The 20,660-nt window shown below is 41.1% G+C and overlaps 1 protein-coding gene across 3 annotated transcripts in view; it reads right to left on the bottom strand.

The window, feature by feature from the left end:
- The window catches only part of GRK3 (G protein-coupled receptor kinase 3), a 290,760-nt gene that overhangs the window by 34,742 nt on the left and 235,358 nt on the right, over nt 1-20,660 (bottom strand). For all 3 annotated transcript variants that reach the window (XM_075830772.1, XM_075830786.1, XM_075830777.1), the window contains exons 10-12: nt 14,173-14,251; nt 11,279-11,409; nt 3,059-3,153 (exon numbers count right to left, since the gene is read on the bottom strand). In XM_075830772.1, the coding sequence (XP_075686887.1) occupies nt 3,059-3,153; nt 11,279-11,409; nt 14,173-14,251 (305 nt within the window). The remainder of the gene's footprint in view (nt 1-3,058; nt 3,154-11,278; nt 11,410-14,172; nt 14,252-20,660) is intronic.

Genomic DNA, 20,660 nt, shown 5'->3' with positions numbered 1-20,660 from the left:
AGTCAGCTCAGGAGAACGGACATGTTGTTATGGAGAGGGTAGATAAGTAGCTGCCAGACACCTCTGACATCACTCATATCTCAGGGAAAATAACAGGATTGGACAGGCTGAAATCCTACTTATTGAGTCACTATTTCCCCTAATGGGAGACATTGGGAACCGTCGGGCTGCTACCATAGACTGGAGAATGTAGGTGAATCACCCTTTGACATACAATATCATGTCTATGGATACTGTAGCTTAAAGAGGACCGGTTACAAGGTCATATAAGTTGAACTATTTAACTGACCTGAATAGTGCGGTTTTCCCGATTCCAGTGCTATTTTTCATTTTTTCCTGGAACCCCTCCCCCCCCTTGTCGTTGCAGAGATCTGGCCCACTGTTGTGTTGGCTCACTCGATACTAATATGCTGCAGCTAGCCAATGAGGTGGAGCTAGTTTCCCTGCATCTGATGCTGACCAATCAGCGCAAGGCAGCATGAGAGTAGTTCACGCCCTGTTGGCTAACTACAGCAAAGTAGCATATTGGAGCCAACACAATAGTGAGCAATATCTCTGGAACAAGGTGTGGGGTCCATGAAAAAAAGGAAGACCACGCTATTCAGGTCAGTAAACCAGCTCAACTTATATGACCTAGTGACAGGTCCTCTTTAAAAAACAGTCCACTGTCACCAAAATGGGGTTCACATCTAGAAAGATGAAGGGTCGCTTTATTCCTCAGAGTAAGTACCTTGAATGCAGATAAATAACAACTATAAAAATCTTGCAATATGTAATTGAAAATAGGCCCTTTAGCAAAAGAACACCGTGCGAAAATAAGAGTAGTTTGACCGTTGGATTTAAAAATATAATTTTTAATATACAAATAAAGATTTAATGGTTTCTAAAAAGTGCTCTAATACTGGCATATGAGACTTCATTTCAAATTCCCTCATCCCATTTGTGTGATACAGTAGTTATTTCTCTCCATTTTTTTTAACAATAAAATGCGTTCAGTAGACTGGCTGTGAATACAAAGATTATGGGGCGGGGGCGTTTGGGGTCATCCTTTCATTTTACCTGGAATGTTAAATTAATACAGTATGTTTTATACCAACAATTTCTAACCTGAGTAAGCTAGCGAGAATGAACCGGAAAGCTAACAGTAGTGTAAGAACGCAACTATTGTTCAGGTTTAAATTGCCACAATGAATCACATATAATGACTCATAATTATTAGTACTATTTAAAGGTGGAAATGAGATTCCGGAGCTGCGATGCGTCTATCGGATTGTAATTATGGAACAATTCTAATGCATACCCAGATTTTCTAAGGATAATCACAGGATGATCTGGTCGATGCATTTTACTGTAGAATTCGTTCATCTTTATTTATAAAAATTGTTTTCTCAAATCAAAAAGTCCAAGGTTCTTGTTATTTTAGATTGCTTTTCATTTTATCTGGTGGTGCAGAATATGCATTGTTCATCAAATAACCAGGGCAGCTAATATTTACACAGGGCAATGGTCGGGAACAAGCGTTCATATGCTCATTGGCCCCTGTAAAAGTATTATTTTCACTTTCCAAGAATGTTACATGCAGTCTGGTGGGACAACACTGATATATTTATACAACTATTTACCACTGGTTGAAGAAGTTTTTCAAGTTATGCAGAGTTACATTTTGGCAACGTTAAAGGTTAAGTATTTAAAAAAAATTTAAAAAAAATCTTCCGTGTCAGATGTAAATGTCTTCTATTTATTAACAATATTTAAAAAAAAGACGGCATATAGAAAAAGACCAACAACATTGTTTGTATGTACCTTTGGTGTAATAAGCAAGGGCAATAAGAAGAATGACTAAGGACTGCAGAGTATCTAGGATTCTCCCCGTCATTATTATTTGACTTTATAGACCATTCAAAAATCATACAGCAAGGCTTATTATAATATATATATATATATATATATATATATATATATATATATATATATATATATTTGTGTTTTTTGGATGGATTCAATTTTTGACGAATAGATCGTGTAGGATGATTGCATTGTAACATCAGTATAAACTTCCACGCAGGCCCAGTTCAGACTTGCGGAAACAAGAACCAGCATATTGAAAAATACTACAACAACACTATAAATACAGAGACACATCCAAGTCATGTGTTTTAGGCCTCATTCACACGGCAGGGTTTCCCGGCCGGGTGCCGGCCGTTCATAAATCGGCCGGCACCCGGCTGCATTAGGAATAATAGACCCCTAATGGAACTATTCACACGACCGATTTTTTGACGGCCGGGAGAACCGGCCGTCAAAAAATAGGACATGCTCTATCTTCGCCCGGGTACCCGGCCGCCCGGCTCCCATAGAAGTCTATGGGGCCGGGTAATACACGGCCATCACCGGAATGTGTCCCGAGTGATGGCCGGGCTTTCCAGCGCTTGCGCTCTATCTCCTCCTCCTCACAGCGCAGAGTGCATGTGAGGAGGAGGAGTTGATGCCATTCTGACGAATGGCATCGCTGTACACTGTGTGGCAGGGCCGGGGTGTACAGCAGGTGGAGGGAGCGCTGCGCTGGCTCCCTTCCCCTGCTTGTTTTAAAAGCACCCTGGCCCGGCGACACCTTCGATGGCGCCGCTAGCAGCTGCAGCTGCTGCGGCTGCTACTACTGTAGCGATGCCACTATAGCAGAGCAGGGAGGTATCTCCCCGCTCTGCTATGTGCTAGCCGCACTTTAGCTCCTTGAAGGAGCGGAATCCCCGTGTTTTCAGGGATTCCGCTCCTGGACAGAGCGCTTGATGTCTCTGTCCATATCTGGGCAGAGACATCAGGGGAAACTCCTGAAGCGGAATCCCCGAACACATGGTGTCACTGTCCGGATCTGCCCGGCCCGGCACGGATGCAAAACTTAATGCAAACCGAAAATGGCCGATTTTACCGGCAGACACTCGGGCTCGGGAACGACCCGGTCGTGTGTATCCCGCCTTACATGTAGGGCAGTCTCTAATAAATGCAACTTTCAGACAAATTAACCATTTCATATACTGTAGGATATTATAAGTGTACTTACACACTAGCGTGAGGCTTCTTCTTGGAAAAATCACAAGCAAGTCCCAAATCTGATATCCTCACATGTCCATGTTCGTCTAATAGAATATTTGCTGGCTGCAAACAAAGATAATAAAATAAGTTATAATAATTCAAGACAAGTATATACTCCAAATATCTAATGGTTCAAAAGACCTGGTTGACCTCTGCTACAACACAATATACTGCTATAATTCTTGACAAATACTAGCACTGCATGTACAATGTTACCACTCTAGTCCCAACTATTCAAAGGGGTTTTCCCACCCATAGAGAACGACGGACTTTACTTTAGATCTGCCATAAATGTCTGTTTGCGGATGAAGTGGGTAAAATGGGCAGCCAGTTAGATTCCCATCAATCCAGAGTGTGGGGCTGCCTGGGCACAGTCACTTTTCAGAGATCTAAAGTCGATAAAACAGCCCTGCACTGGCGGACTTCTGTTATTCTATGTACACACTACTTTTTAGTCCTCTGTTTAACAGAGTATTCAATAAAGAGAGGCTGTGACAGAGGCCTAAAGGCTGGTTTACACGGGCAGATTTCTGCCCATGATGAGCGCCGATCCATGGTATAACAAGTCGATCAGCACTCGTTAGCAGACCCTTTTACATGGGCCGATGCTTTCTGTAGGGGGACGAACGATCGTTAATACGATCGTTCAGTCCACCGTCAGTTTCCACAGCTAGATGTGCTGCCGACAACTATGTTTTTTTTTTTAGGCTGCACAAACTATGTGATCAGTCGACAAACAAGTGCTTGCTTATTTAGTGACTGCTCCCTACCCTGTTTACAAGGGCCAATAATCTGCAGATTATTGGCCCGTGTAAATGGGCCCTAACCGTAACCTCGGTCGCCCACAGGCTATAATGGTATCCGTTTAGCGTCTACGTCATGAACTTTCATGACCCTTTACATAAAGTATCTGTCAAACGGATACCACTATGACCTATGGGTGACGGATGCCACTGTTTAGGCATCAGTCACAGCTGCTGTCTAACAAATACCTTGGGAAGATCCAGCGACTCGACTGTCCATATATGGACAGTTATTTCACTGGAGCTTCCTGCACAGAATTACAACTAGCACTATGAAATTAATCCCAGTGCTGGAAGGAGGGGAAACATAAGGGAAAGCTGTCAAATTGCTTCCTCATACTCTTACTTGCCCAGGCCTCTGAGGAATGAGCGCCCAGGAGCGCACTCACCTCCTCTGCCGTCCTTGTCAATTCTGATCGCTCTTCGGCCTCCCTGCACTAGGAGGGAGTCAGTTGACTCGAAATTCATGATTCCACTGACCCGACTCCAGTGGCCTTTGTGCCCCCAGTCCGAATAAGAGGCACTCCACACCCCTTGCATAGCTTCCCGACTATCTACCCTTTAAAGCAGCTGGAGTTCCTGGACGTTTTTTATTCTCACACAGGAAAAATCCATCACTGGAGCTTCCCTGGCATAGCTCCCATGGACAGTTACATCACTGGGGCTACTCCAGGGAAGCTTCAGGGACGTAGCTTCTCTGGGCAGAGTTAAAAAGCAGCCAGGTACTACAGCTGCCTTGAAGGGAGGATAGTGAGGCAGTTGTGGAGGTGGATGCGAGTTACCTTGCTGTTGGACTATGGGGTGGAAGGCACAAATGCCACAGGAATGGGGCTGGAGTATTCAAGAGCGGGTGCGAGGAGGCCGGAGTGCGGGCAGCAGAAGGAGGCCGGAGTGCAGGCAGCAGGAGGAGGTAAGTGTGCTCATTCCTCTGAGGTCTGGGCAGGGACTAGTATGAGGTAGCAGCTTGACAACTTCCCCTTTGTTTGCCCCTTTTCCAGACGCTGGGATTAAATGTTTTTTACAGGATAAGAAAAACAACTTCCAAAAACAGAGCCACACCTGTCCATTGGTTGTGTCTGGTTATACAGCTCAGCTTCATTGAAGTGAAAGGGTTCGAGCTGCAATACTACACACAACCCATGGACAGATGCAGCGCTGTTTTTGGAAGAAAGTAGCCATGTTTTTCCAATCCTGGACAACCCCTCTAATGTCAAAGTGCCCTGTACAGGAAGCTCCAGTGATAGTTACATCACTGGAGCTTCCCGCTGTATATGTTAAGCGGAGGCATCCGTCACCCATAGGCATCTAAATAGAATAGTGCAGTCGACTACGCTATTCTATCCCGCAAAAAAACTAACAAAAAAACAAACAAACAATCTCCGACATGTACCGCCCGGCGGAGGTGAAAACACTCTTTTGGTCTCAATCGATATAATGGAAGCTTTCCCGACGCATACGTGCAAAACACAAAAATGGACCCATTCACTTTAATTGAACGCGGACACCTTTCCGTAGCGCTATGGGTGGGTGTCCGTGCTGTAGAAATGTTCAGAAAATTATGGAACATGTCCGTTCTTTTGCGTTTTGTGGGCCGTGCTCCCATACTTTGTATGGGAGCACGGCCCGAAAATGCGGGTGGAAGTCGGCGGCCGGCCGTGCCTGCAATCGCGGGTCGTGTGCATGGGGCCTAAAAGTGATGCTTTGATTTCTAGCCATATTAAAGAATATATTATATGTTATTAAAATTGCACACTTTAAAAAGCAGGATCAGATTATAACCTACCGATTCCATATAGTTGCCTGCAGGAGCCACCTGCAGCTCCACATACACTGGCTGTAATCACATTTATAATCAATAGCCAGTCTACCATACCCATTCACTTCAATGGAATTGAGCTGCAAAACCAGACAACCTATGACAGGTATGGCGTTGTTTTTGGAAGAAAGTAGTAATGTTTTTCTGATCCTGTGTACATTGCCTTGCAAAAGTAATCAGTGGTGTTTTTCATGTTTTGTTGCATTACACCCAGAAATTAAAATAAATTTTAAATTTGATTTTATGTAGTGAACCTGACAAAATAGTCTAAATTGTTACAATGGAATGTTTAAAAGTGACCACCGAAAATCCATTTAAATTCACGCTTGTAATGCAACAAAACATGAAAAACACCAAGAGGGTGAATACTTTTGCAAGGCACTGTAAGCGTAAAAATCGACCTAAAAACGTAACGGTTTGTAAACTAGTGTTAATATTTCACAGATATTTAGATTGGAGCAGCAATGATGGAATCTTATTGAAGTGTGAATATTTCTTTTTTCTCCTGCTAGACGGATTAAAAGCTTTCCCAGCAGCAAGAGTTTTACTCATAATAAAAGGTTTTTCCTTCCTTTATGACCAGGAATGCATGATGTAATGGAAGCGGCTGAAGAAAAACGCTTTTTTTTCAAAATTCTAAAATTGCTCCTTTTCGTTACACAAATCATCGAATTCTGAGAGAGAAAAGTTTCGTATGACCCAGATGATCAGTGCTGCGTGTTCATCCCGCTTCATACTGACAGCACTAGGCTTGGCATGCCACCGATAAGGATGTTATTTCTGCATCCCTTTCTTATTTGGCTCAGGAACTGCATTAGAAGGAGAATGCTTAGTGTTTGGAGGGAGGTCACATAGTTTAGTGATGCTTGGCAAAGAAAATGAATGTCAGTGCTTTCCCTTAAGGCCACACAAGACAACAGTGGCCAGAATAATGAATGTGTGTTTTCTGCAAGCCTCTAAAATGACATTTATTCTAGGTTAGTAGCAGTCATGCAAATAATTTGTTTTAAAGAAGGACTTCTGCATTGAAGGTAAAGCATTTTAAGTATAAAACGGGTCAGAGAACCACTGATATATAAAGAGCTACCAATCCAGCGTTCACGGCAGAACCTGCAATGGTAATATTCTTGTAACCCATGTCGGCCGATAGAGGATGCATGACGGAGACAAACTTATACGGATTTCATTGAAATCAAAAGTAGTGTAAGAATTGGAATGGGATGTACCTTAGAAAACTGCACCAAATTCTGACTGGCATATTGTGGTAGTGTTTTATGACACTACAGGATTCCTTGAAAACACATCGAGTAGATACCGTTGGTTTGTTAGTGTTCAGGGAGTGGGATAAACATAGTAGGTGGTCAGAGTTTATTCTAGGAACTAAAAATTCCATGGTAAAGTGGATTTCCTTCCTAGCTGTCCTCATTTGTCAAGCTATTAAAACTTTTATTCAGCCTCCATTGCACACTTAACTATCACAGTTTGACATATTCGGTCCAACACTTATGTGAATTTTATACTTGGTCTTCATTCCAGTTTCTGGTACAGCATGTTAATTTTGTAACTCCTCAAGTCCCATCTCAGCTGATGTCCTCTATACAGCCCAATAGATAAGCGTTTAGGTTATCACTGTAAAGGGGGTTTTACACTGGGCGATTATTGTTCATAGAACGCTATTTGCCGATAATTGCCCTGTATAAACAGGGCAGCGATCAGCAGATGAACGAGCCAACGCTCGATCATCTGCGGATCGTATCGTTTAAAAAAAGTGAAATATCGTTGTCGGCAACACATATACCTGTGTAAACAGGGAGACGCGCTGCCGACATGATAACGTATGGGGACGAGCGATCGGAGTAACGACCGATCGTCCCCATCGATAGCTCCGTGTGACAGGAGCAAACGAGCGCCGATCAACAATGTTTCGCTGATCAGCGCTCGCTGCACCGGCCGATCAGCCAGTGTAAAAAGGCATTAAGGCTATGTTCACATCATTGTCGTTATTTCAGTTTTCTTGCTCCCACATGACGGCCACCAACGGCGCCCGATGGAACCTGTTGACTTCAGTGGGTTCTTTCAGGTTTCTGTAATTTTGCCAGACAAAAAAGCAATACATGCCGCGCTGTTATGTCTGGAATTTTTGGCATAATCTGCAAGGCAGATGTGAAACAAGCCCAAGTCTTGTACCGTTGACTGTATACAGTATATGTTTTTATACAACATAGTACAAATGTTTAATTATGTGTAAACTTTTGAGTTCAATAAAGCAAGTTTACATTTCCTAGACACAAATATAACTAAAACAGCTCAATGACATATAGAACAGTATAAACCCAGGAGTTGGTAGATGTGCTTCTCCCAGAACAGCTCCATTTTCTCTGCAATGTATAATAAGTATGCTAGAAGAGACAACTTGCATTGTACTGTAGGTGAGCGCAGAAGAAAAGCAGGACATGGAGAGCAATCTTGTAAATGACGTCTAGGGAGAACCAGACAGCAATTTGTGCAGACATAATACAACCCTCACTTGCAGATATTTTTTCTGCCACGCAAGAGTGAGATTTTGTAAAGACCCATCTACTAGCATTGCACGGTTATTGTTTGCAGAATCTGCACTGAAAATCTGTCATGTCTGTACATGGCCTTAAAGGGTCATTTATATTTTTGTAATTACCGGTAAATTAATTAGAAAGAATTAGAAAGCCTTCAAGAGCTTACACAACATATAAAAGGATTTAAAGAGCAGCTCGTCCCAGAACTGCTTTAAAAAAGGAGAATTCCCCACTGATCAATACTGTTGTGTGAGATCCGAGAGAATGAAGTGCCAACTGGCACCATATAACGCTTACAGGTCATTTACATATAGGTTTTCCACAGTCAACCACTGATCGCAAAGGGGTTACCAGGGTGTTCATTTTTACAGAGATTATCCTACATCTCCCAGGTACTGGGGCCTAAAAAGTGACAACCAGTATGCGCCCCACGTATTTCTGTAGCTACATGAGTGCTCTAGGGAGACTATATGGAAAACTCAAGCTCCTAAGGCAATACGGCAAGTTTTACAATGCAATAAACATAGCATAGCAGATTTTGGCCCATGTACAAACATTAGAACACTTAGAATATCTCTGACAAATGCCACATTGTCTTGAGAAGAAACACAGCATTAAAGAGAAGACAGACTTGGGATGACTGACTTTCAGAGCATACAGTTTCACTGGAACAGTTGACAGGCCCTGGGATTTATCCAGTGGAATGCCCTGAGGGATTCTGTGGCCTTCACCCTGGCATCATTAACAGTGGTTTCATTTTAAGGAGTTCAGGCAGATTGTTACAACTGCAATATAAACCTATGCCACACAGCTGGTGAGCTTTGTAGAGGGCCTGAAAGAGAGAAGAGGACACACCGAGAGGAAATAATGTGTTTGTTATCCTTACAGCGACCGCAAGCTGAAAGGATCTTTGCGTATTGCTGGTTTCTTGTAGTCTTATTCAATGACCAATGGCTAATCTGGACTTCCAGATATTGAGAAGGGTGAAACAACATATTAATTACAAGATGAGGGACCGTAACGTCCAAGCTACTAAAACATTAACGACTCTGGCACCAACCAGCAGCTGTGGAGTGGACTCACAGGGCACCTATATCTTACACATACATATTTACATCAATGGTTATAGAAGCCTTACATTTTTTTTTAAGCTTAACCCGTTAGTGACCGCCAATACGCCTTTTAACGGCGGCCACTAACAGGCTTTATTCTGATGCATATGCCTTTTCACGGCGCTGCATCAGGATAAAGTAAACAGAGCAGGGAGTGTCAAATCTCCCTGCTCTCAGCTGCTAGAGGTAGCTGAGGGCTGGGGGCGTCCCTGCTCTGCCGGGTGAGATCGATATTAGTATCGATCTCACCCGTTTAACTCCTTAGATGCGGTGCACAATAGCGTGCACCGCATCTGAGTGGTTTTGGAGAGAGGGAGGGAGCTCCCTCTCTCCCCCTCCGACACCCGGCGATACGATCGCCGAGTGTCTGTGTCTCCAATGGCAGCCGGGGGCCTAATAAAGGTCCCCAGGTCTGCCTGGAACGAATGCCTGCTAGATCATGCCGGAGGCATGACCTAGCAGATGCCTGTCCGTTTTAAACGGACAGGCAGTAATACACTGCAATACAAAAGTATTGCAGTGTATTACAATAGCGATCGGAGAATCGCATATTAAAGTCCCCTAGTGGGACTAGTAAAAAAGTGAAAAAAAATTTAATAAAGTTAATTAAAAAAAAGTGAAAAAAAAATGAAAAACCCAGCTTTTCCCCTTACAAACTGCTTTACTATTAAAAAAAGAAAATAAAGTAAAAAAGTTACACATATTTGGTATCGCCGCGTCCGTAACGACCCCGACTATAAATGTATTACATTATTTAACCCGCACGGTGAACGCCGCAAAAATTTTTATAAAAAACTATGGAAAAATTGCTGTTTTCTGTGAATCCTGACTTTAAAAAAATGTGATAAAACATGATCAAAAAGTCGCATCTACTCCAAAATGGTACCAATAAAAACAACAAGTCTTCCCGCAAAAAAAAAGCCCTCATACAACCGCATCGGCAAAAAAATAAAAACGTTACGGCTCTTCAAATATGGAGACACAAAAACAAATAATTTTGAAAAAAAGCGTTTTTACTGTGTAAAAGTAGTAAAACATACAAAAACGATACAAATTTGGTTTCGTTGCAATCGTAACAACCCGCTGCATAAAGTTATTGTGTTATTTATATCACACTGTAAACGCCGTTGATTTAAGACCCGAAAAAGAGTGGCAAAATTTCAGGTTTTTTTCTATTCCCCCCCAAAAAAAAGTTAATAAAAGTTAATCAATAAATAATATGTCCCCCAAAATGGTGCTATTAAAAAGTACAACTTGTCCCACAAAAAACAAGACCTTATACAGCTATGTCGACGCAAAAATAAAAAGGTTATAGCTCTTGGAATGCGACGATGGAAAAACGTAAAAAATGGTTTGGTCATTAAGGTCTAAAATAGGCTGGTCATTAAGGGGTTAAATAAAATTTCCTGACACACAATTATCATCGGATTCAATCCCTTTTTCACAGTAGGAAAGATCCAATAATATACATGCAAAGCAACAAGCAACTTCTAATTTCCCACCACTGGCCCTGGAATTCATCAGCATACTCTGTAAATACATGGCGAATTTTGTGTCTTTTTTTTTTTTTTTTGTGGCTGATAGACAGAAAAGTATGAGGGAAAGACATTTACTTCTCTCTGTTGCGTCCACACCGGTATTTGGCTAAAAAAAATACTGTACCAAAAAATGCCTTCGGCCATTCAGATGCCCACTTAGCATGTGTTTGATAGCAGAGGTGTCTCAAATGACACCCCTTGTTTTATTTCATAAGCATATTTTGCTAGAACAAGGGTCAGCACCCTTTGCTGCATTGAAAAAAAATTAAAAATAAAAATAAAGCACTTGGCCGGTGACCTAGTACTTTAATATGGTCACGGATGTATATATTTATGGTTATTACTATACAATTGAATAAATATCTACCTTCAAGTCTCTGTATACAACAAAGCGATTGTGCATGTGTTCCAAGCCCAAAATTATTTCAGCAGCATAAAACCTCATTTCCTTCTCAGAGAAGACACCATGTTGGGATAGGTGATAGTGCAAATCCCCGCCTGTAAATAAGAACACAGAGAGCAATACGTTGAATATGAGATCAAGTTTGTACTTGAGAAATACATTTGTTAAAAGATGTAGGCATGATAATACAACACACGGCTACACAATCGTACGCATGACTTAGATTTATATGTGCATGTACAGACATCTTGTAGGTCTATTGGACTATCTACAAGCCATTTGCACAACCCCGTTATTCCCAATGACACCTCCTTCCTAAATCTTCAATTAGGTGGAATATGACATCCCTTACTTTGGCATAAATTTTCCCTTGTAGTACAACATTCATTTCCTGCACTGCTGAAAAAAGACGTATTAAAGAGGACCGGTCACATCTCCTAACATGTATGTTTAGTAAATACTTGTATTGCCCTTGAAATAACAAATCTGGAGAATCTTTTCTTAAAATTCTGCATTGCCCCGTTCTTTTTGCGAATACTCCCAGAAATGTATGAATAAATTAACAACTTATCGATACCAATTGGAGGAATGTCTCTACTCAGTCTGACACTCTCCAATCAGGGCTGACACAGTCAGGCTGTAGGGACACACCCCTTTGACAAGGGGAACGGTAACAACCAGTTGTCAATGTATTCATAAATATTCAGGAGGAATAACAGAGGAAAAGTACAACAGATTTCTAAGAAAAGATGCTCCAGAATTGTTATTGCATGGGGGATACAAACATTTACTAAAAACAGCCATTTCAGGAATGACAAATCCGCTTTAAGTAAAACCAAAATTGAACAATACAAATCATGCTAAACTGAAAATTACAAAGAATTGCTATGGCAAGGCAAACCAGGTAATTTGCTTCATTTCTCTACAAGTGAAAGATATGAGAGAACGCCTGTTTATTATGCAATCTCCTGTAAGTAACAGGTAAGGTTCTAAAAGTAATAGAATAAGGGCAATCACAATATTAGACAAAGGAGCAAATCTTGTAAATCTTCCAGGATCACCAAAAAGAGACAGCAGCGACGAGGTCTCGTCCACTCTGAGGCCAGTGATTGGCTGCAAAGAATACGTGTGTCGACGTGACGTCATCGCTGCAGCTCAGTAAACAGAGACCGACGGGGAGCACCGATATTTAACGGTAAATTATGCTTCTTTTATTATTTAATGCCATTTCTCCCCCATGGCATGTTTTTTGGCGCTCCCGTTCAACATCTTTAACTGTGACTATATCCACAGCCTGATACACAGAGGTTCATGAATGCCAGTCATTGTGACGCACATGAAGCAATCTCTTGGATTTCCAAAAACAAATAAAACATTTTTGCCTTCTAGTTACATAATGTCCTTCAACTTGCCACCTTGAAAATAAAAAAAGAGACTGTCCTGATTAAAAATAGACAATGGGGGCGATTCATGAAAACGGTTTAACAGCATATCTGTCTTTGTTGTCCATAGCACAGTGCAGCTGTCAGCAGTGTAAGAAACTGGGGGGGTTTATCACCTACCCACAGAAAAGCGGATAGATGTCTGATCTCAGGGGTACCCCATGTTGGGACCCCCACTGATAACTAGAACGGTGGTCCTGCGATTCCATTAAAGCCTGTGATGCTTACTGGGACTCTGTTTTCTGCTAAAATCTTTGTTCATAGGTAAATTCCACGGATACAACAGCACGTTTATACGAACCTCTTAATCTTTTAGAGGTGTAGCGTTATATGATATGGTAACCTCTAGCACACAATGTACATAAGCACACCTGCACAGTCCCCATCAGTATAGATCATCTAATGTAGGCTTTGGACAAAAATATAAGATGCCGGTCACTAGTTTCTGTGATTCTAGTTTATAGCGCAAAGATTATTCCATAGTATAATATTTATACCAAAAAACAAACAAAATGCCTCCATACAGAATCAGATGCAAGAACAAGTATTTAACATCAACCAAATGTAAAGTAAAGTGGAGCAAGTTCCAGTTACAGCACTATCATGGCTCAAATTGCAAAATAATCCCCCTAGATTAGCAACGGTTTTAAAAAACAAAAAAAACAAAAAAAAACAAACAAAAAAAAAAAACGTGTACACAAGTAGGTGTGCAATTCTAGGTACAAAACAGTTACAGAGAAAGGCCTCTTGACGGAGATGCTTAAAGTATCAGCACAACAGTCTAAAATCATAAAAAAAACATAAAACATTATTGAAGGAAAAATATAAATATATATATATATATATATATTTTATTTTTATTTTTTTTTTATTTATTTTTTAAATGCAACAAACCAAATCATTCTAATAAACTTCACTGGACAGTCATATATCCCATGCAATATACTAAAAAAAAACAACACCAACAACAACAAAAAAGATAAAAATTCCACTGTTTCACATATGAAGGTCAAGCTGCTTTTTTGCACACCCAAATGAATATAAAAGTGCCTGATCTTCCAAACCCATAGGCAGAAAAGCTATGCACTATTAGTTTATGGTGACTTCCCATACAGTATGCTATGACAACTTGCAATAAATTCACAAAAATATTGCCAAGGGATAACTGCCCTAGGCTTCATGAGAAGTTACGTTCTAAAAGTATCTGCATCTCACTCCATTTGTCATCTCTATAGGAAATCCTGGTCAGCAATAACATCTTCAAAGTCTAAGTTTTTGCTCATTAGACCAAAGAGGAATCCCCTATATAGAGTATATAAAGAGCACTCCTCTTTTAGTTCTGCTAGGTTGTAAAAAAAAAAGAAAGAAATGGCATCACGGGGAAGCAAATACAATACAGAAACAATCATGTCTTACCATTCATCAGATCCAAAATGAAGCAGAGCTTATCAGGTGTATGGAAGGCGTAAGTCATGCACACTATGAAAGGACAGTCCTGCAGAAGAGAATTCAATAATATTGTAAACCATATCAGTCACTTCCAGTCAATATGCCTTTTATAATGTACACGGTGCATTGATATTGATGCTTAAAGTAATCGAACGGCAGAATTTATTAGTGCCAAAAGAAATAAAACGGTGTGTGTGTGTGTACTTCATAGATGTAACCGGCTATTTAACGGTTTCCATTACGCTGTAGTATATACAGTAAATATAACATGTATGCGTATAAACAGATATACATATTTAACCACCTACACACAGGGTCTGGTTTCATTTTTTGCAAATCACTGTCCGAGTTTTATTTGCTTCTGTCTAATCGAACATGTTAACGGATATTTTAGCGATCTTAGATCCAAGAGAAGACACGACATTGTACAGAAAGGCCTCCACATAAAGCTGCAGCTTTCCAGCATCGGTTGCACGGCCATGTTAATGCTTTCTTGCAGTAGGATTTTTTATCAGGAGATCTATGCGTCACTGTGTGGAGAGGGTGGAGAGGGTGCGTGGATCTGTCATCAGACACACAGCTGCTTCGCTCCTCCTGAACCACACGATACCGTCACGTTCTAATCAGGAAAACAATAGACCACTGAAGAAAGGTTCATTCTTCTTTATTGTTAAGAATATTATTTTAGTATATTATGAAAAAAAGGTTAAATATTGCAGATAATTGAATCCTCACATATACAATAACATTAAATAGACATATGCAATATCGGGTTAAAATGCCAGTTAATGAGGCAATATTAGGAGAGAGGAATTAGTGATGTTTGTAAATATCCCATCTCTTAAAAATATTAAAAGTAAATAAAAAACATTAAAATAAATACAATAAACTAAATTAAACAATATCACTGTCAAATCACAGGGAAAAACGTAAAAGCGATATATTCGATATAGCAGATATTGTAGGGTGACGAGCTAGGCCGTATGTTCACTACAGTAAAACAAAATGTCTCTCACAACGGTCATTTTTAGGTGAAATGTTTATCCTTATCTTATGATGTGATGGCAAAACACTAGGATATGATCGGTGGGGGTCCGACCTCTGGGACCCTACTAATCCTGGGCTCACCTATGATGGGTGACTGCAGTTTATCTACAGTGTTTAATGGTACAATAATCTAAAAATCTCCTTCTGTCTCATAAGAGGTTGGGGATGCAGTTGTATCCTTATGCTTTTCACTGCAGCACTACTTGTCGAGATTGGCTGCGATGTTCAAGAAAATGGCCACTACAAGCTCAAGAAACCAGTGCACGGAGAACGTATTTCTATTATATCGAGACCGAAAACAAATCAAGCAAAAGAAACGGATATTTATTTACTTGGGCTGTTTAGACTTCATGTACAGAAAACTGCTGTCTGAAAACGACCCCCTACGATGACCGTTAATACGTTCTCTTATTTACCACTAAATGTTCACGTCCGACAAATCGGGATTATAACAATGTAACCGTGGCCGTTTATTCCAGACTTTGTGGACACATGTAGAAATAAATTAATTACATGTATAACTCGGTAGTGACCACCAAAAATAAACAAGCTCATATGGACAATTTAGTATCCCATTTACTTGACTGCAATTTATTATTAGGCTGGATGTTTTCTTTGTTGTTGTTTTTTTTATTTTTTATAAACTAATCATAAATGCAAAAAGAAGCAAAAAACCCGCCTGTGATATTCCCGTCATTACAGCTGAAGACATTACCAATTAAAAGCTGCATCTAGGAGAAGGTTGATAAACGCGAGAATATATCACGAGGATTGGGCCGACCTTTTGTTGAAGATAATGGTCTGTGCGCGCACCACCCGCTGACTGCAGCTATTATCCAAAAATAAAAAAACACCTCTGTCTTTAAGATGTAGAACAAATCATTGTTACATGAAGTTCTGAGCGTCAGGTAACAGTCACAGAACAAACCTTTAAATGGAACAGAAATAATTGCCATTGGACAAGTGCACAACAGGGAGGAATAAAGGCAGAAAACACATTTGCCTCCACAATGTGGTATAAAAACAAATTATTTTATACTGTCTGAATAGTAACGCCACTTAAGAGCCGATCCTTATAAACACACGCAATTGGGATTAAAACATGGTAATAACTGAATGCTCGCTCAAAGAATAGACAAATGAGGCAGCTGGATAGATATAATTTATTCAAGCAACATAAGCAGATAAATAGATTTTGTTTTTTACAATGTGTGATCTGTTATATAGGCAATCCGTAACTGAAAAGCTCATCATACAGCTAACTACATTAAGGGATAACTCCAACCATCTTCATAACGGTTCCCTCCACCTTGGTCTGATCATTGGCCTTCTTTTCTCACAGGGTATTATGGCCTTATGCACACGACCGTAAAAACACCCGTTATTGCGGGTCGTAATTACGACCCGCAATAACGGGCTCATAGACTTCTGTTAGCCACGGGTACCTTCCCGTTTTCTCACGGGAAGGTGCCCGTGCCATTAAAAAAATAGAACATGTTCTATTTTTCTATTTTACGGGCCGTGCTGCTATACTTTATAATGGCAGCACGGCTCGGAAAAGCGGCCGGCTGCCCGTGGCCGGCCGTGCTCGTAATTACGAGTCGTAATTACGAGCACGGTCGTGTGCATGAGGCCTTATTAGGCCTCATGCAAACAAACTTATTTTTTTCCTCCCGTAAATACTGCCGTAAATACGGGTCCTTTGTCACACATATTCGACCCGTATTCCACCAGTATTTACGGACCCGTGCCCGTAAATACGGGTCCGGTGTCACCAGTATTCCACCCGTATTTACGGACCTGTTTTCTCTGCACTAATCGGCAGCCCCTTCTCTCTATCAGTGCTGGAAAGAGAGAAGGGGCAGCCCTTTCGGGCAGAGTTTCCGCAGCGATTGAAAGTAAAAAGTTCATACGTACCGTTGTCTTGGTGACGCTTCCCTCTTTGAACATCCAGTCCGACCTCCCTGGATGACGCAGCAGTCCATGTGACCGCTGCAGCCTGTGATTGGCTGCAGCGGTCACATGGGATGAAACGTCATCCCGGGAGGCCGGACTGGAGGAAGAAGCAAGTAAGTTAACTTTTAATACTATTAACTCCAGCGGTAGTCACTGTCCCGGGTGCTGAAAGAGTTACTGCCTATCAGTTAACTCTTTCAGCACCCTGGAAAGTGACTATCCCCTGACGTCGCCTAGCAATGCTCCCGTAATTACGGGTGCACACACGTAGCCACCCGTAATTACGGGAGCCCCATAGACTTCTATGGGCCTGCCCGTGCCGTAATTACGGCCTGAAATAGGACATGTTCCATATACGGCCCGGGCACCTTCCCGTAAGCAAACGGGAAGGTACCCGTGGCCAATAGAAGTCTATGGGCCCGTAATTACGGGCGTTTTTACGTTCGTGTGCATGAGGCCTAAGTTCTACTTGTTAAATATCTTTATTCGTTTTTCTCAGTTCATATAGCCAACATATTCCAATACTCTCTTAAAAAAAAAAAAAAAAAGTGGACTATTCAACAGTGGACAACATAGGACCATATAGAATCCATTGTAATTTTGTGGTAGGAATGCGGGATCAGAAAGCACTTTATTCCATGCTTTTCTCCATGGCTCTGTATGTAGTATCTGCTTCTCCCCTGCAATACCTCACTGTTGCTAGGCAGAATATGCACATAAATGAACAGCAAACAAACTTGCAGAACAGTTAACCCATGCAACTACAGTAATTTAATGTCTCCCCGCTCCGTCCATAATATGGCCGCAGATGGAGGCACACGTTACAAGAAACCATTCATCCACAAACCCTAATAAAATCCACTGCACATGCACTAGTTTCCTAACTGACCAAGACCAGCACGAGCGCAGAGGAATCTAGCACAGGAGCAGTGGGCTTCATCAGAGAATATGGATGTATCTCTCGTCACGTGTTCCTCCATCTGTAGCCATATAACGGACGGAGCGGTGTGCGGTTGGGCAGGAGAAGGATATACGAACCGGGCGTGTGGCTTCACAGATAGCAGAAATGCTGCAGACCATCTAAAAAAAGATTTATTAGTAAGTTGCCTATTTTAATGTTTAACACATTTGGAAACAGTATACCTAAAGTGGTCAACCCTTTTTAAATATAGTTCTACAATCACTATTCCAGAAATTCCCCTGTATCAAACTGCATACGTACAGTATACTGGAAAAGAGATATCAAAAAAAGAGAACGTGAAGCAGCAAGCAAAGAAAGTGAATTTATTTATCCAACATGGAACCACAACATTTCACCTCCTCTATGAAGGCATTTTCAAGTGTACTGGAAAAGATATATATATATATATATATATATATATATATATATATATATATATATATTTGACATTTTAAGCTGCCCATACACTAATGTTCGTTCTGCCCTAAACTATGCCTCCCACTTGTCCAAGTGAACATGTATATTTCAATTGGGAGAGGGGAGTAAGCCACTGCCAGATGCCTCATATCTCTCTTATCTCTCGCAAGGTCAAAGGATTTTGCCATTGGGAGACTGCATTGGATAGTAGGCTGGTACCACTGAAATTTGCCGGTTTGGAAGACTAGCATCTAACGTGTATGGGAACCTTTAGCTCAACAGGCAGCAATATAAGTCTCCATCTGCATATCAAATTCAGCAATATACTTGATAGCATTGGGGGGGGGGGCACATTTTAGGAAAGGGATATAATTGAAACAGGGAAAAAAAATTGTTATTGCTATTTAGACTAGGGTTCAGATTGCTGCATGTTCTAGTGAGGTAGCAGACACAAACTCCTAAGGACCTCATTCAGACGAACGTGAATCTCGTCCGTGTGCTGCGCAAGGAAATCACGAACCCATTGATTTCAATGGGGCCGTTCGCACATGCAGGAGTTTTCACACGATGTGTGTCCGTTGTGTGAAACTCACTGCATGTCCTATATTGGTGCGTTTTCACACACCTACGCACCCATTGAAGTCAATGGGTGCATGAAAACCACGCACAACACATGGATGCACATCCGTGTGCTGTGAGTGATTTGCGCATCAATTCCATTTAAAAAAAAAAAAAGTGTTTCAAAATCACGCCACTTGCAAAGCACAGATGAAATGATGCAACAAACACGGACCAGATTTACATGCGTTTTTTAAGTGAAAATATAACCAAACACTGCCCATAACCTGCACAGATTGGCAACATCTTAAAACTGCTATATGGCCAATGAGACACCTGTAGTAATACCCCACCCTGATCCATTGGCATAGTAATCTGAAGTACGCAGAAACACCTGGAGCAAAATTGTACTTTGTGTTCATTGGCTGCTTTGTAGTCCATTGAACTTGTTTCATCTGAACACAATCACAATGTCTGATAAAACACAATACATAGAAAAACATTGTACGGCAGCCTGGTAAGCGAGAGGGTGGCGGATAAAGAACACTATTTACAACTATGGCCAAATTGTACGTGTATAATGTGTTTACTCAATAGAAGAGTCTAAAGAAGTTTAGCATTTGGTAAAAACAAGTCATCTGCGGGAAACAGTTTAAAACAGTGAGTACAGCAAAGAGCGGGAGGTGAATAAATCCCAAAACGGACTCTTCCGCAATGCAACATGACCAAGAGCCGTTCAGACATATAACAGATGTCAGAACAGTAGCATATATTCCCATACGGACAGCATCGAACAGACTATAGCTTAGTTGGTCCAGATTATCTCAGTAGCCTGAGGCCCATCAAGTCAACATCTGCTGCTCTGTCGGCATACCGGAGACCACTTGTTTATGTTCAATTTATAGAATTTATGCTACTATACTTTACTTACTGCGGTGCCTACTTCCCATAACACCACAGCTTGGCTTCTGTGCTATTCCTGAAAGGAAGACAGGAGGAAATGCCTCATGAGAGTGTAGGAACATTTCAGAAGAATGAGATTTATGTGAAGAAATTGCAGAACAGAGGAGAAGTGCCGCTACGTTAATTATTTATGTTTGAGAAAGTTGCTGGAAATTATAGAACCAATTTTAATTTTCTAGCTGTAACTTTGGAAAGCGATTGCTCTTATGTATTAGAGGGTCTACAGAGCAGAGATATAGCGGACTGAACACTGGTATATTTCCAGCTAGAAAGGTTGTAGGTACCAGTAGCGATGCTAGAGACACACAACTCATCACTCTAGCACCCATTTAAGTCCACCTCCACTGATAAAACCACTTTTCTGTCATCTAATAAGCACATAGAATATGCTGTTGCACATTTTCCACTCATATCCTCACTTGCAGATGTTCAGATTTCATATTTTCCCCAGCTGCCAATGACCAGGTGACCTATATGTGAAACCTGTGAGGCGTCACAGGGCCCCCGGGCAACGGGGCACATCTCCAATTTAAAATGAAATTGAATGTGCCTC

Source organism: Rhinoderma darwinii, chromosome 1 (assembly GCF_050947455.1).
Source record: "Rhinoderma darwinii isolate aRhiDar2 chromosome 1, aRhiDar2.hap1, whole genome shotgun sequence".
In the NCBI taxonomy this organism is placed as follows: Eukaryota; Metazoa; Chordata; class Amphibia; order Anura; family Rhinodermatidae; genus Rhinoderma; species Rhinoderma darwinii.
This window is presented reverse-complemented; position numbering and strand designations above follow the sequence as displayed.